At 52.0% G+C, this 23,582-nt stretch overlaps 2 protein-coding genes across 2 annotated transcripts; both read left to right on the top strand.

The window, feature by feature from the left end:
* The first annotated feature begins 1,569 nt into the window (after positions 1–1,569).
* Tmem242 (transmembrane protein 242) lies at positions 1,570–17,520 on the top strand. The gene is made up of 4 exons (XM_048354361.1): positions 1,570–1,701; positions 2,051–2,151; positions 4,607–4,744; positions 16,912–17,520. The coding sequence occupies exons 1-4, from the start codon at positions 1,617–1,619 to the stop codon at positions 17,008–17,010; spliced, it is 423 nt and encodes a 140-aa protein (XP_048210318.1). The 5' UTR covers positions 1,570–1,616; the 3' UTR covers positions 17,011–17,520.
* Positions 13,371–14,486, top strand: LOC125357441 (L-lactate dehydrogenase A-like 6A). Its single transcript, XM_048354360.1, has one exon. It carries the CDS (start codon positions 13,371–13,373, stop codon positions 14,484–14,486), a length of 1,116 nt encoding a protein of 371 aa, XP_048210317.1.
* Positions 17,521–23,582: the final 6,062 nt, after the last annotated feature.

Raw genomic sequence — 23,582 nt, 5'->3', positions numbered from 1 at the left:
CATGGGCCGTTGAGAGACAGTCAGCATTAAAAGTATAGTAAGGACATAAGATCACACTCAGTAAATATGGCACCATTATGTAAGAGGGTAAAAAATGGGAAGCCCGTAAGATTTTCAACAAGTTAGCACAGCATTTTTTTTTTTTTTTTGGTTGTTGTTGCCAGTCCTGGGGCTTGACTCAAGGCCTGAGCACTGTCCCTGGCTTCTTTTTGCTCAAGGCTAGCACTCTGCCACTTGAGCCACAGCACCACTTCTGGCCGTTTTCTGTACATGTGGTGCTGGGGAATTGAACCCAGGTCTTCATGTATACAAGGCAAGCACTCTTGCCACTAGGCCATATCCTCAGCCCTAGCACAGTATTTACCAGCTCTTAAAGGGCCCTTTCAGACTCTGAAATTTTGCTTCCAACAAATTTGAAGGTCAAGTACATTCTATGTGGTCTCATCTATACAGAAACAAAGCTATAGTTTTCGATTCTGGCTGACCATGGGAATCCTCATGGAGCTTTTAAACTCTGCCCTGCCTCAGGCCTTCAGAAATAATCTCAGGTGACTGATGCAGGATAACCCCACAGGGAGTGCTGCTAAACAGCTACTGTAATCAAAATTGACAATAATTAGGACATTGAGTATCTGCATCACCATGCTAACCCCCCACCCCATACACATGGTTTTAATTCTGAGATGGGATCTTGCTCTGGTTACGTAAAGTGATCTTGAACTTGTGATCTTCCTACTTCAGTCTCCCGAGTAGCCAAAAATTACAGGCATTCATAACACCCAACCCAACTCCTCAGGAAACTCTGAGGTAGGTACTGTTGCTGTATTTCACAAATGAGTAAACCGGGGTAGTGAGAAACTACATTAGACTAAGTTCACACCGCTGAAAAGTAATTTAGGACTTGATTTACATTTGAGCTACTAGATCCATTTCACTGGTACAAAAACTAGTGCATCTCCATAGCTCAACAGCTATGTACATATGATTATATAAGATGAGGCTAAGCAAAATGAACTCCAAGAGAAGGAAACAGGAGGATTTTATTGTTGTTGTTTAATGTGCTAGGAAAGTCCATGAGACTCTGATCCACAATTAACCACCCAAATGCCAGAAGTGAGGCTGCAGGCTCAGGTAGCAGAATGCCAGCCTTCAGTGAAAAAGCTAAGGGGCAGTGCCTGGGGCCCTGAGTTCCAGCCCCAGTACCAACGCGCACACACGCACACACACGCGCACACACGCACACACACACACACACGCACGCACGCTCACTCATCCCTGTGACACGGGACCAGGTCAGGATGTAAGGATGAACCCAGCGCCCCCTCCGTGTCCTGTGCGCTTCCCTTTGCAGAGGCTGCCACGTCCCGGCCTGAGGGGCTGGAGGGTTCCCAGCCAGCACAAGTTTTCCCCTGGAGCTGGGGGCGGTGGGCGCCGCAGCCTCCCGCCGGTGAGCCCCGGGCCTGGCGGCGGCCGCCCGCCCCGCTTCCGGCCTCGGGGGCCCGGGGAGCCGTTTCCGGGTTGCACCGGGAGCGCGGCCGCGGAACCTTCCCGCCCCGGGCGCGCTCGCTGCCGCCCGGACTCGGGTCCGGGACGGACGCCGCCGCGGAGGCTGGGCGATGGCGGCGCCGGGCTCGGAGCCGCGGCCTCCGGCCCCGCTGGAGGCCCTCGGGCCCGCGGACGACCGGCTCTTCCTGGTGAAAGGTGCTGTAGTGCGGTGCAGTGCGGGGCGCGGCGTGGCGCGGCGCGGCGCGGGCGTCCCCGCAGCTCGGCCTTGGGGCCCGGGGCGGGAGTGGACCCCGCGGCCCGCCGGCCGGGTCCGCCCCGCGCGCCCCGGGCCTGTCCGGGGGACCCTCCCCGCCTGCCCTGGTCCCCGCGCCCGCCCCCTGCGCCCGGGACCCCCCTCCCCGCTTCCCCTTAGCGAGGCCCCGGGAGCGTGGGCTCCGGGTCCCCGCGGCTGCGCGGCCGTCCGTGGAACTGGAGAAGTGGCCGGAACGTAACTAACTCGTGACACCCCTCTGACCCTTTTCTTTCCACTCCGTCCTCTCGGCAGGTGGAGTTTTCCTTGGCTCCGTGGCCACGGCGGGAATGCTAGCCGGATTCCTTACGACGTTGTCACTGGCTAAAAAGAAAAGCCCCGAATGGTTCAATAAGGTCTGTGACACCCAAGTCCATTTAAGACATTGCTGGTGTTTTCGAGAAATGGCAGCTGTTTGCGTAGAAACATTGATAAATGTCGGTAGCCTCTCGTGTGCCTTTTGAGAATAAAACCTGTGTCGTAGGATGTTTTTAGGAGTAACATCTAGTGGCCGGTGTCATCAAAACCTGACTGACTGACTGGTGGTGGTGCATCAGGTGTTGTGGCAAACGCCTGGAATCTCACCTACTTGGGAAGTGGAGACAGGAGGACTAGGAGTTTGAAGCCGGTCAGGCCCAGTTGCTGAAGTCCTGTTTCAAAAACAAAAGACAAAGGCTAGGAGTGCGGCTCGAGTAATAGAGTGCTTGTTTTGAGAACTCCATTACACTCAAGAGAAACAATATGAAAACATTTTGCAACAGTTTTGACCAAAAAACAGGGAAAAGAATTCAACTTTATTACGCTAGACATATGAAAGATTAATAAAAATGTAAGAGAATTGCTTCTCTTTGCAGTATTTTTTTTTTGCTTGGAATGTATTTTTCATAAACAGGATTACATTCATATACAATAGACTTGCTACTTAAAATGAATAAAGTATAATTTTCTTAAGTTCCAACTTTGAATACATTAGATGTTGATAGATCCCACATAGTTTAAAATCTTTAGGGCCTGTTAATAAAGGGATCCAAAGAGCAGAAAGTCAGAGTCACTGCTCTGGCTGGTCACATGTGTTGTGTGAATAATCTCTTCATCCCTCTCGGCAGCACTGGGATTAGAGCATCCACACTTCTTGAGAGTGTGGGTTCTGGAGCACACAGTAATGAGTTTACACTGCAAAGCATCAGTCTGAGGATGTGCTTCAAAATCGCGCCTGATCTTCAGTAACTTTGACAATACGATTTCTAATGCCTAACATCCGAGTGCTTAGCATGTGCTAGCTGCTGTTGGAGGGCCTTATTCACTGAACCCACACGGAACTTGTGCTCCCACTAAACAGTAGCAAACAGAGGCTAAACAACTTGCCCAGCATGGTATTTCCCCCCTCCTCCCAGGAATAAATGATACCACTTTCAGCACTACAGTTACTTAAATAATTTTCTGGTATCTAAATATTAATTACAACACAGATTCAAATTAAATTACGGCCCACACAAAAGAGCTTCAGACCGACCAACTTTTCAGCGGAGTGCTGCCTACACTGCTTCTGTTTAAGATGAGTCATCTTAGTCAAGCATTTTATTTTTATTGTCTTTGATGAGTTTTCAACTAGAAAACTGGGATTTGAAATGTGCTGAGTGAGCATAAAATTTTTCTTTGCAATCCCGTGAATAAACAGAATGAGCAAGATATAGAAGAAGGTAATTCACCTTCAAGTTTCTTTGTTTGATTTAGTAAAAATAGGCCAAGATTTTCTTTCCTTGTGGTACTAGGGGGTTGAACCCAGGGCCAGCACACGCAAGGCTAGTGCTCCCCCATGGAGCTAATTCCTCAGCCTTCCAAAATTTTTGTTTAATACTTTTCACACACATGTCAGTTTAGTAAAACTTTATTTTGAGGCTCAGTGAGGTGCTATCAGTGAAACTTATGTGCATATGGTATGTCTATTTGGTCATAAGAACTGAAGAAAATGCAGAATTAATGTATATACATGAAGTTTATTTATCTGTGTCCCTGTTTTCACTCCTAGTGCTGGGGCTGCCTACACTCTAGAAAGGTTCTACCACTTAAGCCAGTCCTCTGTTTTTGTTTTTTAATTATGTTTTTGAGGTTGGGTCTTTGTTAACTTTACCGGGGCTGACCATGAGCTCAAGAGATCCTCCTACCTTGCTTCCCGAGTAACCACCAAGAACAGCCCCCTTATTTTAATGCTTGGCAAAACTTCATCACATAACTGAGTGGTTTCAAAACCCATTTCTGAAAATCAGTAGATAAAGAGGGAAACGTTGGGGCTGGGAATATGGCCTCGTACACGGCAAGACTGCTTGCCTCCTATACACGAAGCCCTGGGTTCCCCAGCACCACATATACAGAAAATGGCCAGAAGTGGCGCTGTGGCTCAAGTGGCAGAGTGTTAGCCTTGAGCAAAAAGAAGCCAGGGACAGTGCTCAGGCCCTGAGTTCACAGCCTAGGACTGGCCAAAAAAAAAAAGCCAGGGACAGTGCTCAGGCCCTGAGTCCAAGGCCCAGGACTGGCAAAAAAAAAAAAAAAAAAAAGAGGGAAATGTCATTTATCTTTGATACAGCTATAGCTTCTGACAAAAACACATTTCATGTGTTATAAAAAGTGAAGACATCAGAATTGTGTCAGATAAGAATGCCTTAAAGCTGGGTATTGGTGGCTCACGCTTGTAATCCTAGCTACTTATTAAGAGGCTGAGATCTGAGGATCCAGGTTCAAAGCCAGCCTGGGCAGAATGTCTATCCTTTCTGAACTGATTGTCTTACCCAAGCCTTTCTGTGTTCATTACAGGGCAGTATGGCCACAGCTGCCTTGCCAGAGAGCGGGTCCTCCCTGGCCTTGCGGGCCCTGGGCTGGGGCTCCCTTTACGCCTGGTGTGGGGTTGGTGTGATCAGCTGGGCAGTCTGGAAGAGTTTAGGAGTTCACAGTGTAAGTAACCAGTTTCGGAATTGGTATCCAATTCTTTATTTCCTGCTGTCTAAATTTTCTGGTTTTCAAATTCGCACATAATTTGGTCTTGGTCTTAGGATGTAGTAACAGTGAATGTGACTGAACTCTTACCACATAGTAGCAACTTCCCATGGCTGGTAAGTCATGCAGAACTGGCTTAAGTTTTTCAAATAATTAATGACTAATTCATAGCTAATGTTCATTCTGTATTAATTTTCTGCTTGTGTAATAAAATTATTTTGGAACAGCTTTCTATGCTGTTTGATATTCATATATATGTATATATATATAAACATCCTTGTAAAATAGTTAAAGCATTTTGTAATGAATCATTTAAGTCATTAATGTGTTTATTTTTGCATATTGCTGGAAAAATCCCAAGAGTCTAAAGGTATGTGTGTGCATGTGTGGGTGTATTTGTATAAATAGATTGATTGTGTGTGTTTATGTCTGGAGACATGTATTTGGTATCTGGTATTGGATATTGAGCTCGGCCTCGCCGTTCCTTGTCCCTGGTATTAACCGGCATGTTCCATAATACCTTGCTTCAGAGTAGGGTGGAATCTTGAGAACTTCTATGCCTAGGCTGGCGTGGAGATCCCCTGACCCCCATTTCCCATCTAGCTGCAATGGCCAGCTTGAGCTACCATGCCTGGCTGGGCTGAAAGATTGTTTTTCTTACACCAGGGCACCAACTTTTGTGTGCTCTGGCTAGGTTTTTTTCACTCACAGCGGGTGCTCTTCCACTTCAGCTTATGGCTCTTCACTGGTTAGCTGGAGCTTCAAATTTGGCTTCCCAGGGCGTTTCTGAACCAGAACCCTCAGATGTCAGCTTTCTGAGTAGCTAGGGTTCGGATGAGACCCTGACATGCAGTGCCACTCAAGGTTTTGTTGGATTGTTGCTACTGGCTCAGCTTTTCTCCTATTACAGGCCTTTGTATCAGACATCTGAGAACTAGCAGAATAGAGGATATTAACACTTCCATTTTATAGGTGAGGAAATTTGAAATCGGAGAAGTGAAGTCACTTGCCTCGACTCTGATAGCTTTGTAACTGTCAGAGTCAAGCTTTCAATCCAGGTCTGGATTTGTAGGTCCTGGCTTCTCTGGCTTTTCTTGTACATTATGATGGGGAATAAAAGAGTAGATGGAAGTATGTGAACAAATAATGGGAAATGGGGGTGAAGTTATTTTACTTTCTTAGCCTTATTGCTTTAATGGCACTACTTTAAAAATTATGCAAGGCTTTATTTTTATTAATGGGTACAGAAAATAAGGTAAAATAAAGCTGCCTAGTAGTTCACAAAACACACCGACTAGAATGACATCTGCATGGGCAGGGTGCGAATGCTTAGTAGTAAAGCTGGTCTGCAGAAATGATAGCCAGTGAGCACTCTACGTTGTTTGGAATTGGTAGCCAGTGCTTTCAGTGTTCATAAACTAAGAAGAATTTCAAGGTATGAAAATATTAAATCTTTGATTTATATATAAATCAGTCACCAGGCACCAGTGGTCACGCCTGTAACTCTAGCTATTCAGGGGGCTGAGATCTGAAAATCAACGTTCAAAGCCGGCCCAGTCAGGAAAGCTCACAAGACTTTTTTCTCTAACTGGCCACTAAAAAAGCCGGCAATGGAGCCTGCGGCTCAGCAGTGGAGTGCTAGCCTTGAGCACAAAAGGCTTAGGGACAGTGCTCAAGGTTCATTTGAGTTCAGGCCCATGATCAACACACACAATAAATCTAAATTTTCAGGTGAAATTAAGATTATTATACATTTGAGAATTCTGTTTTAAGCTAGACTGCTCTTTTAGTCCTAGAACATAAACAACTTTGTTTTATAAGATAATTATTGCCTCAATAAAATATTTTGAAGAGGAAAACTACTTTCTGATTCAGTACTACAGAATACATGAATCTTTTCATGCATCTTCACATCCAAATAGAGAGCAGTCGCGTGCTCTGCCTGTACGTTGGTATTAGATAGCAGATTCATCCGTAGAGCTGAGACATCTTAGAAAAATGAACCTACTCAGATCTTTTTTTAAACGCATTTTTTTAAAAGGCAATAGTGTTCAGTAATTTGCTGTTAATTCAGAAGTCATGTGTAGGTCTACAGTTAGCCAGGCCATGCTGACAGGTGTCCGAAGTAGGATAAAAGCAGCTACTTTAAATGTTTAAAAGCAGTGACTTTAAAAATGTTTCGTCTTTTAACATTTATGAGCTGTAGTGGTCCAAGTATATGCGCCTAGCGAACAGATGTGATAGTCACCTCTAGGTAATGCCGGTAAATTGACTTCAACTCCAGTGTCAAATCTTAGATTGTGTTAACTCTCTGTTAGTAACCTGGAAAGGGGGGTGGGAGGGAGAGAGAAGGAAAGAAAGAGGAGAGAGAAAAAGGAAAAGAATGGGTGCCATCTACTGGCTCACTTCAGGCAGCCCGACAAAATGCTCTGTTTCTTATTTAATTCACAGCTACATCTGCTGGCCTGAAAAGGAACGTGCTAAAAATGCTTAAAGCACAGCTCTTTGGTTTCTTAAACATTTTAGCTGTACTCTGGAAATTTCATTTCACAGAGAATACCCACAGTCCATCCAATAGAAATGTGCACCTGTGTTGGATGCAGTGGTGTGTCATTTGATCTGAGGTTGGCTGACCAAAGCGCTAGGTTTGTCCAGGATTGAGGGTGGCCCCTCCCTGCCTGTCAGTACCGCTCTGGAGAAGTCACAACAGGTCCTGCCTCCACCAGCGGCCCTAACCAGCCTCTGCCAGCAGGCACAGCTTGAGTGCTTAGGGAATTTTAGTATGATGGAGGTGGCATGGATTTTAAGACAGCTTCCCTGGTCCCCTAACCCAGCCTGTGATCCTGGGAGACCTGGTGAGTGTCCCTGCGTCAGCGTGGTGGATGCAGAAAATAGCTGGGATGAGTGTGCTACGGTGCCACAGTGGTATGAACTGGCAGCCCCATGCCTGGAGGGAAAAGAAGAAACGGCTTTATGTACTGTTATCCACACGCTCCTCCAGAGCGGCGCCTGCCTCTTGCTTCTTGTAGGTATTGGTGGGTGAAGGCTTGTGAAGAGGCTTAGCCTGTGGTTGGCCAGACCATCTTGTGTTTCTTCTCTTAGAAGCCTCGCCTTTCCCGGTTGCTAGGACCGTGCTTTGTAGAAGGTGGCCTGGGCTCTGCGGCCTGGCGCTGGGCTGGCAGCCGCCACTGCCTCCTTCCCCTGTGGCTGTGTAAAAGGTGTCCGTGATGTCTGCTACAGTATCGTTTATAGCTCTTGCTCTCACAGTAGCTGAAATCTCAGTCATATTAGAAACCGCAAATGAAAATGTTCTCAGTTCTTGCCAGGTACTTTAAATTATCTAGGGAATTTAATAAGTGGAGTTTTTACACTTCTTTTTGCCATACTGAGAACTGAACCATGGGCATCTAGCTTGCAGGTAGTGCTCCACCACTTGAGCCATACCTCCATTCCTTGTGCTTTCAGGTTTTGTGGTTTGGTGGGGGGGGGGGGTGGGAGGGTTCAGATAGGGTCTTGAACTGACTTTGCCTGGGCTGGTGTCATACTGCAATCCTCCTACCTTGCTTCCCATGTACCCAGCCTTGGGACCTCTTTTTATTTTTATCCAGGGTTTGAACTCAGGGCCTCACATTCTTGCTTGGCTTCTCCCTCCATGGCTAGTGCTCTACCACTTGAGCCACACATCCAGGTGGCTTTTTGCTAGTTAACTGGAGATAAGAGTCTCAAGGACTTTTCTGCCCAGGCTGGCTTGCAGCCTGGATCCTTAGATTGCCACCTTGGAAGTAGCAGAGATTACAGATATTCACCATGCTTTGTGTGGGACATGCACTCTGGAATCTCGGTGAACAATTGCAGGGACTTAGCCTATGGAGTATATACATCTTAATCATTTTTAATGACTACACAGTACTCCATTAAGTATTATAATCTAAGTCAGTCGCCTGGCAGTGGGGCTGTTGGGACTCATTTTTCACTATTAAATAGCCTAATGAACCTGCAGACATACATCATTGAATTTTCCTTGATTTAGAAATTTGTCCTAAAGACAGATGTTACTGTGGTACAAGCTGTATTTTTAAATACTGCGGAGTGAAGTTTACACAGAAGATAACAATGCCTCTGAGATTCCTGGCCATCGGTGGCTGGTCAGTAGAGGCTGCTATTACTCAGAAACGTTGGCCAGTCTGGGGAATAATCTCTTGAAGAATCTGTGTCTCTCCTGAGTCTCTGCTGCTACAAGGACTTGTATGGAAACCATCATGACTGGTGGCTCGCCAGCCTTGCCGGGCCCTGCCTGCCCCCGTGGCGGCCCACAGAGCTTCTCAAGAGTCACAAACAAAGCAAAACAGGGCTGGGAAGGTGGCCCAGTGGTAGAGTGCTTGCCTCGTATACATGAAGCCCTGGGTTCGATTCCTCAGTACCACATATATAGAAAAAGCCAGAAGTAGAGCTGTGGCTCAAGTGGCAGAGTGCTAGCCTTGAGCAAAAGAAAAAGAAAAAGGCAGGGGCAGTGCTCAGGCCCTGAGTTCAAGCCCCAAGACTGGCAGGAAAAAAAAAAAAAAGCAAAACACCAGTGTCTGTCTTTTAAGTACAGTTTGTATGCTAATACTTGTCTGAGAAGCCTGAGATCTTTTGCTTATTATAGTCGAGTTTCTTTCCTTTGATTTAGTGCTAATTTTAGTTTTACCAATATTATGGCACAACCTTTATTAGTGTGCTTATTCCTCTATCATTTTTACATATTCGCCTCAAATGTGTCAGCATTGTAGAGTGACTGCCAGGCTTTCTGTAAGTAAACCTGAAGGAAACCTTATCTGTATTTAACTTTTAAGATACCAAAAACAGGAACTAGACTTCAGAGTGTTAGATATTTTTCACTAGCTTGGTTCCATGGTTAAAAACAAATCTGAATTTCCTGGCAAATGGTTTAATGTCAGTTATGCTAGAGGAATCTGCCAGAGAAGTCTGAAAAGCAGCTGAAAACTTCAACCCTCTGTGCCTGGGCCTAATCTAACCTAATCCCAGTGCTTGGAGGGGCTTCACCAGCTCAGAGCAGCTTCAGGTTTTTACTCTGATCACTCAGCTTCGCGCACTGCCTCTTCCTGACAGTGCTTTCTAGAACTTTCAGACAGACTCATCACCATCTAGCCAATCTGCTGGATTGAGAATTTTCCTGGAATCATCTTTGAATGAATTAGAAGTATCACTGTGCCCAAGTCTGAGAGGCCAAGCGCCCCTCTGCCCTGACTCCCTGTGCAGCTCCGCCCTCTTGACCCTGCACTGGGGAGCGGCGCTCAACATGAATGTGGAAGAGCAGCTTGGTGACGGACTGCAACGGAGGCAAAATCAAGACATTCCAGTAGAAGTATGTCATTGTCAGTATCGTCTGTCATTATATTGGAAAATGAAATATTCTTTCAAATCAGATTTTCCTGAAATATAAGGAAGATGGGGTTGAGCAAAGCTTTTTTTTTTTGGCCTATAGTATATTAATCCAATCACAGAGGATAGGCAGGGTCAATTAGGCAAGCATGGTGGTGCATGTCTATAACCCCATCTACTCAGGAGGTAAAGATTGAGAGGTCAGTTAGAAGGCCAGTAGCAAGCTTGAGGCCTTGAGTTCAAGCCACAGTACCACCATGAAGAAAAAAAAAAAAGAAAAGGAAACCCTCCAGTGGGCACCCCCCCACTCTCCTTCCCTCTGCCGTGAGGACTGTAGGTGCACAGCTCCTCTAGCTAGCCCCCCCTCCCCCGCCCGCGCGCGCTTGTCACCTCCTGCCTGCCCTCTGCCTTGCTGTTGAGGCCCACAGTTACTGTACTTAGTCATCCTCTTCCAGCTCCTGCTGAGCCTCTCCTCCTCTGTGTGGCTCTGTCTGGAGGGCGGGGATGGGAGAGAAGTTAGCTGACACAGCTATGTCTTACCTCGTGCTGAATCCTCTAATGCAGAGTGCAGTGGCGACGTGAGAGTTTAAGGATTGGTTCCACATGGCGGACAGGCAAATATTTCTTTTTTCTTTTTTTTTTTTTTTTTGACCAGTCCTGGGCCTTGGACTCAGGGCCTGAGCACTGTCCCTGGCTTCTTTTTGCTCAAGGCTAGCACTCTGCCACTGGAGCCACAGCGCCACTTCTGGCCATTTTCTGTATATGTGGTGCTGGGGAATTGAACCCAGGGCTTCATGTATGGGAGGCAAGCTCTCTTGCCACTAGGCCATATCCCCAGCCCCCAGGCAAAGATTTATAAAGAGCTGGGGTCCTGGAAAAGGACGGCAGGAGCACTGGCTGGAAAGGCTGAGCAGAAGGAACAGACTGACCTACTAGCAGCCATTCTTGGTACAGTCTTGACTTTCTGCCTCTTCCCTCCTAAGTGGTCTGACCACAAATATTAAGGAACAATCCTGTCGTCATCTGTAACATGGCACTGGGTTCGAGTGAAAAGGAATAAAAAGGAGGTGCTGGAGGGAGGATGCATTAGGGGACCCTCTCTGCTTGGCTCCTCACATCTTCCTTAGTGCTTTCCTTCTTGAGACTTACTGTAAACAAAAGAAGAAGCTTTTTTGGGGGGGGCCAGTCCTGGGCCTTGAACTCAGGGCCTGAGCACTGTCCCTGGCTTCCTTTTGCTCAAGGCTAGCACTCTGCCACTTGAGCCACAGTGCCACTTCTGGCTGTTTTCTATATATGTGGTGCTGGGGAATCGAACCCAGGGCCTCATGTATACGAGGCAAGCTCTCTAGCCACTAGGCCATATCCCTAGCCCAAAAGAAGTTTTGTTTGGAGTATTTTTATCTGGAGAAGTGTTATTTTCCCCTCCTTGAAAATTGATTTAGTTGTGGCTGAAGGAAAAAAAGCGAAGAGGCAGCTACCATAGAGGTTGTCTTTCTGAAGAAGTCCACACTCTAGAAAGAAGCCTGCCAGCTAAGAGCCTTTATGTTCTTGAATTGATGCTCAAGAGCAGTTATCCTAGGAACTGACTTCACTGGCCAAGGAATCATTGTAGGAAGAAGGTAGGAATAGTCATCATGTTCAAATATATTTTAAGTTAGGGGCTGCTGGGTGCAGTGGCTCATGCTTGTAATTTTGGCTACTCGAGAGAGTTGTAGAAATTTTGAGGCTCATGGCTCATGGCTAGTGTCAGCAAAAAGTTAGTGAGACTTGATTTCAACAAACAAGCTAAATGTAGTTGTCACTATTGTAATCCCAGCTACCAAAGAAGTGGAGACAAACTCATGCTACAAGGCCAGCCTGGGCAAAAAGCACCACGCCTTAAACCTAAAAGCAAAAAGAGATAGAGGTTTGGTTCAAGTGGGAGAACATTTGCCAAAGCCCTGCATTCAAACCAGGACCACCATACACAAACAAAACATTTTAAGTGAGGAATCCAATCGAAGTGATAGCTATTAAATTATCTTGGCTCCTTTAAAGGATCCCTCCAATATGTTGGCCACTATTCAGCAAAATGACCCATTTTTTAAAGCTAGTGTGTAGTTTTAACAAACGGCCTCTATAAAGCTGATTGCCTGTTCGAGAGAATTCATGTGTCGGAGCTCGTGGACTTTTGTGTGTCACACAGCTTGTGGCCCTGCCGTCCAGATAGAACTTCTGTCCCTTCTGGCCAGAACCTGGAGACACAGTGTGCAAGTCACACTGAAACAGAACTTCAGGAGCCTGGCTGAACGGCCCCTCTCCCCCACCCCCCACCCCATCACCGCCTGCTTTGCCCATTGTTCTTCCCTTCCGGGGCTGCATTTCAGTGGCAGGAGGGATGACCATAAATTATTCAGCATCCTACCCTTGCAATCCTTCCTTGAGGAGTGCGGAAGCGCTGCGGGTGCCGAGAGCGCCCTTCCAGGCGAGCCCTGGGAAGTGCCGTCCGTGGGGTGAGCTGCTCAGCGCCGCGCCTGCCCGCGTGGAGAGGAAGCGCCCTTCCAGCCACGAGGCCTGTGCGGCTTATTGATCGTCCATCTGTGCACTGCATTGGGTGACCTGTACACCTCTCCAGAACGCTGACGGTCGCCCGCAGGACTGCTGAGGCAAATGCAGAGGAGGAGGACGGCCCGGTACCCGGCCCAGGTCTGCCATTTCCGGAACGTTCCCGAGATACCTGCAGCGCCCTAGGTGGCCACGTGCGCGGCCGCCTTTCCATCTGGAGTCTTGTGGCCGTCGCGGGTCTCCCGGGAGGAGGAGGGCATCTGCCTTCACCTGTAGTCGACGGCAGCAGCCTGACTTGGCACGCGTAGGGTGGCGTGGCGCCCGCCCGCCGGCCCGGGGTGGGGAGGGAGGCCGAGGCCCGCCGGGGTCACGAAGCGACATCCCGTCCCCGTGAATACATGGGAGTGGGAAGGGAGACCCGAGGAGGTCGTGGGTGGGCTGGGGTGGGTTCTGTCTGCGCAGCCGCAGTGGGGGGGAAGGGACGGGGGGGGGGGGGGGGAGGGGACGCAGGGGGGGCCCGCGCAGCCGCAGTAGGGGGCGAGGGCGGGGCCTCCGCCGCGCCCCTAACCGTCTCCCCCGCGGCTTCCAACGGTCGGTCGGTGGGTCGGGTCGGTCATTCGGTCGGCGGGGTCGGTCGGCGGCGGCCTCTGCTCCCGACATGAGCTGGGCGGCGGGCGTGCTGCGCGCCGGGCGGCGGGCGGGCGTGGGCCCGGGCGCGGGCGGGGCCGGGCGGGCGGCGCGCCTCCCGCGGTGGCCGCTGGCGCCGGGGGCCTGGATGGGCACGGTGAAGGCGGAGCTGGTGAAGCCGGTGAGCGCCGAGAAGCCGGCGGTGCACAACAAGGTGTCGGTGATCGGCACGGGGTCGGTGGGCATGGCGTGCGCCGTGAGCATCCTGCTGAAGGGGCTGAGCGACGAGCTGGCGCTGGTGGACGCCAACGAGGACCTGATGCGCGGCGAGACGATGGACCTGCAGCACGGCAGCCCCTTCCTGCGCATGCCCCGGGTGGAGTGCAGCCAGGACCTGGGCGTGACGGCCAACTCCAGCCTGGTGATCGTCACGGCGGGCGCGCGCCAGGCCGAGGGCGAGTCGCGCCTCAACCTGGTGCAGCGCAACGTGGCCATCTTCAAGTCGGTGATCCCGGACGTGGTGCGGCACAGCCCGCGCTGCAAGATGATCGTGGTGTCCAACCCGGTGGACGTGCTGACGTACGTGGCGTGGAAGGTGAGCGCGCTGCCCCCGGCGCGCGTCATCGGCAGCGGCTGCAACCTGGACACGGCGCGCTTCCGCTTCCTGATCGGGCAGCGGCTGGGCCTGCACGCCGAGAGCTGCCACGGCTGGGTGCTGGGCGAGCACGGCGACTCGAGCGTGCCGGTGTGGAGCGGCGTCAACGTGGCGGGCGTGCCGCTGCGGGAGCTGAACGCGGCGCTGGGCGGCGCCGGCGACCCCGAGCGCTGGGACGAGGTGCACAAGGACGTGGTGGCCAGCGCCTACCAGATCATCAAGATGAAGGGCTACACCAACTGGGCCATCGCCTTCTCGGTGGCCGACATCGCGGAGAGCATCCTGCGCAACCTGCGGAGGACGCACCCGGTCTCCACCGTCATCCAGGGCCTCTACGGCATCCAGGAGGAGGTGTTCCTCAGCGTCCCCTGCGTCCTGGGCGAGAACGGCATCGCCGACCTGGTGAAGATCAAGCTGAGCCGCGACGAGGAGGCGCGCCTGCGCAAGAGCGCCCAGACGCTGTGGGACATCCAGAAGCAGCTCAAGATCTAGGGCGGCCCCCGCGCGCGCGGCCCGCGCCCGGGCCCGGGGAGCGCGCTCGGTAAACTAGAGGTCGCTATGACCGCGTAGTCCAAGAGCAAGTAAGATGTGTTGGTGTTTGTTGGTTTCCCAAGGTTCTGGTTCTCTTCATTAGCACGTGGACGCGTGCCCATTCACTGCAGCTGGCCTCCTTGCCATTTTAAAAGTTGTAACTTCGGAAATACAGAAATAAAAGCATATATATATATATGTATATATATACACACACACACAGAGAAGTACTTTTTGTAACGGATCTGTCTTTAGGTTGCTCGAATTCCGCCGAGTTGGACCGCTAAAAAGACATGGTGACCTGGGGCTGCCCGCTGCTGATGGGGGGGGTGGGTGGTGTGTGTGTGTGTGTGTGTGTGTGTGTGTGTGTGTGTGTGTTTTCCTGCCTGGGAAGCAGGATAATTAGGTTAACCTGAAAATAATAGTGATCAGGTTGTAGCTCTCAGAAAATACTGAATGCGGTAAAGGGTAGGTAGCTTCCAGAAAAAGGCCTCATAGGCGTGGTATAGGTATTGTCAACTGATTTGGCAGGGGGGAAAAATCCTTAAAATTTGCAATTACCAGAATTAAAGCCTGGTGTAGTGAAAGCATTTTAGAGCTGGAAACCTGGCCTGTTGTTCATGTTAAATGAGAATGCACGCTATCAATTGTTCTCACTGGGCTGGGTCTTCAGTGCCAGTGGGACCTGAGCTCTGAGAGCCCCAGGCCCATCTCTGACGCTGGGTGTAAGTCACCTGAGGAGAAGACGGTGCCCTGTTGGTAATCACTGTCTTAAGAGGTGGCCATTTGAATGAATACTTCTGGAATTGTGTTTCCAAGTAGATTACATGTTGGCTCTTCATTCCTAAATCAATGGATTTCACTAAAAATTCTAGACTTTATCATAGGTGAATGCAGTAAGAATTCAGGAGAACGTAAAGAAGATGCTTTGCCTATTAAAGGATAGTACCAATAACTTACAAAATGGGAAGCTGAAATTTAAGAATCCCTTTTAGCCTTCCTAACGCCACTGGATATTTGAATAGATTTCCTAGCAACTTAGATTGAATCCCTGTGAATATCAACAGGCTGCTCCCTAAGCCATAAAAAAATGACCCTTTTCGTGCTCATGGCAGCTCCAGGAGCATTCATTGAAAAGCTCCTAGCATTGGTCTCACTGCCCGCTGTTTTCCTCGACCTACTCACGCGTGGCGAGCGGAGCGGGCAGATGGCGGTCTCCCGGTCACCCCGCTCGGGAAGGGAAGGAACCAGGCAGCAGACTGCAAAACCTGGCCGGGGAGAGGCCGGCTCTTCCACTCCCGAGGCCCACGGCGCGCGCGTGAGATGAAGCCGATCTCACTGTGGACGCTGAGCGTCTGCGGCCTCGAGGGGCGGCCTGGGCCCGAACCCCGCACGGAGGAGCCAGGGCTCTGAAGAAGGGCGGAGCGGAGCCGAGCGCCCCGGGCGCATGGCGTCTTCGGAAGGGGCGCACCGGCACGGAGCCCGTGCATGCACGGCCGGGGCACGCGCGACGGGGCACGCTGTGTGTCTCCAGTGTCCGGTGAGTCGCAGCCAGTAACACATGAAATGAACGTCCCAGAATGCCCGCGTCCGGGTGAGCTGTGCCCTTGGAACGAGCGCGTGTCGGTGCGCCCTGGCTGAGCGCGCACAAGCTCCCCGGGCCGCCCGCTCCTCCCCAACGCATGGCTTCCGCCCGCAAGCTCCTGCGGGGATCCCCGGCAACCTCACAACTGTAGCTGCTATTCTTTTTTTCCTTTTGTCAGTCGTGGGGCTTGAACTCAGGCACAGGTGCCGTTCCTGGGCTCTTTTTGCTCAAGGCTAGTGCTCTCCCACGGAGCCACCGCTCCGCTGGTGTTTTTTCTGGGGGTTAATTGAAGATGGGAGTCTCATGGACTTTCCTGCCTGGGCTAGCTTTGAACCTTCTGTTGAGTAGCTAGGATCACAGGCCTGAGCCACCAGCACCCGGCTATTCGTTCCTTTCTTCTTTATGAAATCCCTAAGTTTTTCCTCTCCTTTTTCCTTCTAGCTTGAAGAATCTCCCTTGGAATTGGCTGAGGGTGATCATGGACTCGGGTAGCTAGAACTCACTCCCCCTGTATGGAAGGCCATGCACACGCACCCATCTGGGACTCCAACCGCCTGTACCAGGGCACGTTGCCTTCCAAACTTCCCGACATTCTGTGTCACTTAGTTAATGGATTCATACTTGGGAGAAGAAAAGAGGGGTGTTGTGTTCTTTGTTCTGTCGAGGTAGCCTGTTTCCATCCACATTGGTGCAGTGCCCATGAGCACTGAAGTGTTCTCCAGCGAGCCTGGTGCCGCCTCTAATGGCCTCCGCTGTTTCTCCTTCTTTTGACACCTGATGACTGATTTTTTTTTCTTCCAGATGAAAGACTTTCGAAGTAAAATGCAATCGATATTTCCCACAATCCCGAAGCACTCCGAATCGGCTGTTGGGTGGGAGGAAGCGTGGAAACCTAAATGAGAAGAGCGCGGATGAAATCCCAAATGGTTGCCGCAGGATGGGCGGCTTTGGGGACACAGCTGCAAAGGGACCGGGGTGCCTTTTCCTCAGGCACATGTGCAGATTGCCGACGCGCCCACGGGACTGATGGCGCTTACCCCGCGCCAGGCAGACCTGCTGCGGGGCTGTTGCGGTGTCTGTGATGGGGGAGGGAATGCTCCTAAATCTCAAATGACTTGTAAGAATAATCATCATTGGGGTAACTTCCCCAGGTGGGGAAGAATCCAGAGGAAATGCTCAGATTATCACAATAAACCAGCTTTCATGGCAGAAGAAATAAGGTTGATAATAAAAGTGCAACAGGAAATCTCTGTATGCCGTAGTCGCCCCTTGAAAGAGCCTTTCATGTCGGCCTAGGACTGGGAGTTCAGAAGACTCGCTCCCGCCCTGAGCCAGACTCCCCGCGGCAGCTCCCTCGGGGAAGCCGCTCAGCAGGAAGGAGGGGTGGCTGTCCTCGACCCCGGCTTCCGCACGGCTGGCTCGCACCGCCGGCACGCACCGCCGGAACGCACAGCCGGTACACACAGCCGGTACACACAGCCGGTACACACAGCCGGTACACACAGCCGGCACGCACTGCCGGCACACACAGCCGGCACGCACCGCCGGCACACACAGCCGGCACACACAGCCGGCACACACAGCCGGTACACAGGGCTCACACCGCCGGCACACACCTTCCGCGTGTTTACGTACGTGTCGGTCTCACTCGGAGGACTTCTGAGTTCTTAAGACAGAAAGCCAGCAGCCGATTACAATAACTTGCAGGGGTGCAGTTGGGCTGAAATAACCATAGTCATCATCACCATCGTATCCTGACTGCAAAAGAGTACTTTCTTGAGAAACTGCCTCTGCTACCGTGACCACTGACTGGCAATTCATCCTTTTGGCTGTGTTGCCAAAGCAAACCCAGTGTGATTGTTCCCTGTTTGGGTGGCAGTTGTGTCACTGCTGGGGTTTAAACTGGGGGCTGAGGTGTTTACTGCACAGGCACACTACCGCTTATGCCGTACCTCCAGCCCTTTTTGTTCTTGGGTTGGTTTGTTTGCTATAGAGTTGTGCTTTTTTCCTGGGCTGGCCTGAAGTCCAGTCCTTGTTACCCTTCCCCTGTGATAGGGCGTGAACCACAATGCCCAGCTTTTCTGTTGAGATGGGTCCTATGAACTGTTTGCATGAGCAGACCTTAAACCACATTACACTACCGACAATCTTCTCACCTCAGCCTCCTTCGTGGCTACAAAGAAGCTGCTAAACAGCAGTTACTAAGTCTGGTTTGTCTTTTTTCAACCAGAAACTCACCTAAGTACTGGGTCTCAATATTAAGTATTGGTATCACCCGTGTGTGTGTGTGTGTGTGTGTGTGTGTGTGTGCGTGTGTGTGTGTGTTACATGCCCATCCTGGGGCTTGAACTCAGCCATTGGATGCTGTTCCTGAGCATTTTTGCCCAAGGTTAGTGTTTTACAACTTGAGCCACATCTCCGTTTCTGGCCTTTTGGTGGTTAGTTGAAGAGTCTCTTGGACTTTCCTGCCCAGGCTGGCTTTGAACTGCGATCCTCAGATCTCAGCCTCCTGAGTAGCTGGGAGTTCAGTGGCATCACCTTCCTGATGAAGCTAACCCTGACTTATGTATCCAACCTCGCCGGGCCTCCACGATCGCTTACAGAAGCAGATGGAGAATAAGGTCTGCATACGTTATTTTTACTTTAACATTTTTAAGAGGCGAGTGTGTCAATATGTCCAGAGAAATACCCTCTGGTTGAACATCAGTTGTTCAGTTTTTTCAGGATTGCCTAGGCTCTAATTAGTCAGCAATCAAGTTTAATAAAGTACATTTGAAAGTTCTATTGCGATGAAACCTTTTAGTTCTAAGGAAATTTTTTAATGAAATGTCAAGTGCATAATGTAACATTCTTGAGACTCTGTCAGCCTGTGAAGATTGTTTTTAATTGAACAGGTGTAATCATGTCTGCTTTCCAGTTACCCTGTTGAAACTCCAAGGGTGAAAGGAACACATAGAGACGTTTATCTATGTGGAATGACAAAAATCTCTTCAGCTCTCATCACTTGAAACCTCTCTGAAGAGACGATTTCTGGCTTGTGAGTGCAATGAGAAAAGGCAGGGCTCCGTGAAGGGCGTGTGTCCGTGCCCAGTCCCCCTGAACCGCACCCCCACTGCTAGTTACCTTAGGAGCTCCGTTTGCATCTTAGGGGGAGCCTGCTTGCTGACTTTAAAGAGATTCCCCCAACCCCTGAACCCACACACACCTCGGAGGAAACGAGAACCCCTGCGGTGACAAGGGGACAAATGATCACAAACTCTAATGGATGGCTCCAGCAAAGCCAGCAAAGGGTGGAGATTCCCTTCCGTGGCCCGTGTGCCCACGTGAGCCCGGCCCTGGGAGGGAACCGCCCTGGGGCTGCACCATGACGGCTGGCTTACAGGAGGGTGTGCTACGGGAATGCGCGAATGCTCTGTGCGGCCCGGCTGATGTCGGCAGAGCTGTCTTCACGCTTTTCGTCTGTGGTCCGGGGGGGGGGGGGGGCGGGTCTCCATAGCGGAGCCCACGCGTGGGGACCTGTCGGCAGGGGCTGGCGGGGGACACAGTCCTGTACCACATACACACTCTACTTACATTTCACAAGCAAAAATGAAGTAACCGAGATGAAAATGCAAAAGAAAAACAAGCAATATGACTAAAAGTAATGTTTTCCCATAGTCAGAACCTAGATATTGAAAAGATTTAGTCATTTGTCTATTCCTTTTATACCAGAGGCATACTGTTAAATTGGTTAATGGAAAGGAAAAATGTTTAACAGATAATGTTATTCTTTATGTGAAGTACCATCTGTGTATTGAGTTCTGAATGTTCTGGATATGGAAGAGAGGAAGCGTTATGGAATTTCAAGTTTGTCTTCTTAGCTGTCTCTGTCTTGGATAGAGTATGACAAACATAATCACATTTATCTCCTGGAGCATAAAAGAGTTTTAATCACCCTATTAACCAGGATGACATTTTTCACAGACTTAAAAAGGAATAGAACAGACATTATCTCCCCATAAGCAATCCATTTCATGGAGGCTGAGCACTAGAAATGCTTTAGAGAAGGGATAACAGCCATTTCCATTTCCTGTGGAAGCCAACATTAAGGAGGCTCTGGGTAGAGATGTGGCTTCCAGTGGGTGAGTGTAAATCTTTGCACTTAAGAGTCTCAGGCCTGGAGACGCTACTGGAGGAAGCCACAGGGAACATGCTGTGCAGAGAGGGGCAGCTTCCACAAACTCGGGGGTTCTGCAAGAGAAAGCATGCATCCTACTGAGGTTCGGCCGCTCCGTCGTGACATTTCCCTGGGCTTCTGTCTCTCAGAGTCCAGAAAATAAGATTCCAGGGCGTCCTGGGAAGGGAGTCTAGGGGCGAGGCCGGCAGCCCAAGGCCAAGGCCACGCCCAGCAGAGATACAGGCTCTGTGGAGAAGGACTCAGCCTGCCCAGTCGGGAGGGAGGTAGAACCCAAACCGCTCACCTGTCAGCCTCTCCTCAGCTTGGACGGTGTGGGACTGAACTTGCAAATTAATCCCTGCAACCTAAGGGGGAAACAGAAGAAATGAAAGGGAAGGGGGAGTCTATGGGGACGAAAGTAATTAAAATCCACTGAATTTAACTGTTTCACTTGGGGCTAAATTTAATCTCATAAAGAGATTCCTAAAGAATGTTCACTTTGTTTCCATCGATTTCTTTAAAAGAGATAAGTACAGGTAAAATAGAAACGTATTTTTAAATACCTAAGTTTCCCATAAAAGTCAGTAAAATACATTTGGTGGTGGTGGTGGTGGTGGTGGTGGTTCTGGTCCTGGGGTTTGAACTCAGGGCCTGGGCACTGTCCCCGAGTTTCTTTTGTTTAAGGCTGGCGCTCTGCCACTTGAGTCACAGCGCTACTTCTGGCTTTTTGCTGCTTAGCTGGAGATAGGAGTTTCACAGGCTCCTGCCCTGGCTGGCTTCGAACCATGACCCTCAGACCTCTTCCTCTTGAGCAGCTAGGACTACAGGTGTGAGCCACCAGCGCCCCGCTTAAAATGTGTATTTCCGTAGTGTTTGGTAACGTCCACAGGAGAGCGTCTCCTTTGTGCCAGGCGCTGCCGTGCGGTGTAGCAAGCCCCGGGGCTCGGTGGTGGTGCCAGGATTCACTGGCAAAGGCTGTGATTTCTGTGACTGACTGACGTGGGAAGCGAGGCTGGAAGCACCTGCTGTCTGGTGGCCGATGACGGATAATGGGGGGGGGGGGGGTGTTGAAAACCACAGTTAACAAGAAGCTCATGTCCGTGTCTCCCAGTGCTTCGGGATCTCCGCTGCCTCCTCACCAGCCCGAGGCCCGGGCCCTCGGCGAGGAGCCTGAGGAAGGCGCGGGCGAGGTGCAGGGGCGCAGAGTCACAATGGCCTCCGACCCGAGGCGAGAGGGCGAGCGCACCTGGCACAGGCGAGACGGCGGCCAGCTGCTCATCCCGCCGCGTCTGGACACCGGGCTTCCCTGCTGCCGCCGTCTCGGGGGTGCACCGTCCGTCCCGAGGGCTGGCCAGCTTTGTGGGGTGACGGGGTGCTGGCCCGAGTCACCGGGGTGAGGGGGCGTCCTCTCCTCCTCGAGCAGAACGCAGACGGCAGGGAAACAGAACCAACGAAGCAGACAGACGGACGGGGAGGGCAGCCCTGGGGGGGGCCTCCGCGCCTGCCCCCCACTTCCAACAGACGGGGAGGGCAGCCCGGGGGGGGGCCTCCGCGCCTGCCCCCCACTTCCAACAGACGGGGAGGGCAGCCCTGGGGGTGGCCTCCGCGCCTGCCCCCCACTTCCAACAGATGGGGAGGGCAGCCCTGGGGGGGGCCTCCACGCCTGCCCCCCACTTCCAACAGACGGGGAGGGCAGCCCTGGGGGGGCCTCCGCGCCTGCCCCCCACTTCCAACAGATGGGGAGGGCAGCCCTGGGGGGGGCCTCCGCGCCCGCCCGGTGGGCAGCTCTTCTTCTCTCTCCCAAGGTCTTTGTCACAGGGATTGCCGTCCAATCCCTGTGATCGAGTCCCCGTGGCCCACGGGGCGGGCGGTGGGGCCGGGGGGGGCCTCTCGTGGCGGGGCTTCGGCCATCCCCACCCCACCCCCGCACCTCGCGTGTCCCTGTGCTTTCGAGCTGCCCCCCCTCCAGCTGAGCTGAGGGTCCTTATGAAACGGAATCGAGCCTCACCTGACCCCATGTCGACGTCCTCTAAGTGACCTTCCTTCTCCCCTAGCACCCCACTTCTGTTCCCCCAGCCCCCCTGTCATGCTCCCTGGCCCCGTCTCCTTCCCGTCGCTGGGTGGAGGGTTTGTGTTGCGCCCGGAGAACCTGAGTTGGAGCTGAGGGAACCCGGGGTGCCCGGGGACCAGGTCGCCAGTCACGGGATTGTTGGGGAGTCCACGCGCCCCGCAGCCACCGAGAATCCGCCCCCCCTCCCCAGTGTGCGCCCCGAGGTAAGCCCGGCACCCACTCTTCCTCCCCAGCTTCCTCCCACACGTTCATCACCTCGCAGGACGAGCCCCGGGGGCGGCTGCTGTTCCGGGGTTCGCGGGGCCCCTGGTTTCGGATTCTCCCGCAAAGCCTCAGTGTGCGAGGCCACAATCCGTGCCTGGACTTCAAGCAGCCCCGTTAAAACCAGCGCTCTCGAACCCACGACAGGCCCCGCCCCGGGCTGTCCCGGCCACCACGGGGGGGGGGGTGGCTTTATCCCCTGGGCCCCAACTTCCAATGCACCGGCTCAGCGCTTGAGGCCCCCCGGGGTGGGGGCAGGCCGAGGGGGGGGTCTGACCCCGAGAACCTGAGCAGCCGTCCACCCCCCCCCCCCCGTTTGAACTCAGGGTCTGAGCACTGTCCCTGGCTTCCTTTTGCTCAAGGCTAGCACTCTGCCACCTAAGCCACAGCGCCCCTTCTGGCTTTTTCTGTATATGTGGTGCTGGGGAATCGAACCCAGGGCTTCCTGTACACGAGGCGCGCACTCTACCACTAGGCCATATTGTCAGACGCTCGGATACACCTCGCGATAGATGCGCCACGACAAACCGGGGGTTCTTCATGCTCATGCACCACCTGTGCCAACAGGCAGTGCGTCCTGAAGGGTTCGCCTAAGGGCAGCGGGAGGGTGGGGGACCCCCCCCCCACCATCCAGACCCCCCCACCATCCAGATCCCCCCACCATCCAGACCCCCCCCACCATCCAGACGCCCCCCACCATCCAGACGCCCCCCACCATCCAGACCCCCCCCACCATCCAGACGCCCCCCACCATCCAGACCCCCCCACCATCCAGACCCCCCCCACCATCCAGACCCCCCCCACCATCCAGATCCCCCCCACCATCCAGACCTCCCCACCATCCAGACCTCCCCACCATCCAGACCACCCCCACCATCCAGATACCCCCACCATCCAGATCCCCCCACCATCCAGATCCCCCCCACCATCCAGACCTCCCCACCATCCAGACCCCCCCCCCCACCATCCAGACGCCCCCCACCA

Source organism: Perognathus longimembris, chromosome 9, assembly GCF_023159225.1.
Source record: "Perognathus longimembris pacificus isolate PPM17 chromosome 9, ASM2315922v1, whole genome shotgun sequence".
Taxonomy (NCBI): domain Eukaryota; kingdom Metazoa; phylum Chordata; class Mammalia; order Rodentia; family Heteromyidae; genus Perognathus; species Perognathus longimembris.
Note: the sequence above shows the minus strand (reverse complement) of the source record. Positions and strands in the feature narration are given on the sequence as shown.

What these genes read in the sequence shown, in the direction of transcription:
- Tmem242 (XM_048354361.1), top strand. Translation starts at nt 1,617, where the DNA reads ATGGCGGCGCCGGGCTCGGAGCCGCGGCCTCCGGCCCCGCTGGAGGCC. An exon ending in CCGGCTCTTCCTGGTGAAAG is followed by an intron (nt 1,702 to 2,050) that starts GTGCTGTAGTGC and finishes TCCTCTCGGCAG; the next exon opens with GTGGAGTTTTCCTTGGCTCC. An exon ending in GCCCCGAATGGTTCAATAAG is followed by an intron (nt 2,152 to 4,606) that starts GTCTGTGACACC and finishes TGTTCATTACAG; the next exon opens with GGCAGTATGGCCACAGCTGC.
- LOC125357441 (XM_048354360.1), top strand. Translation starts at nt 13,371, where the DNA reads ATGAGCTGGGCGGCGGGCGTGCTGCGCGCCGGGCGGCGGGCGGGCGTG.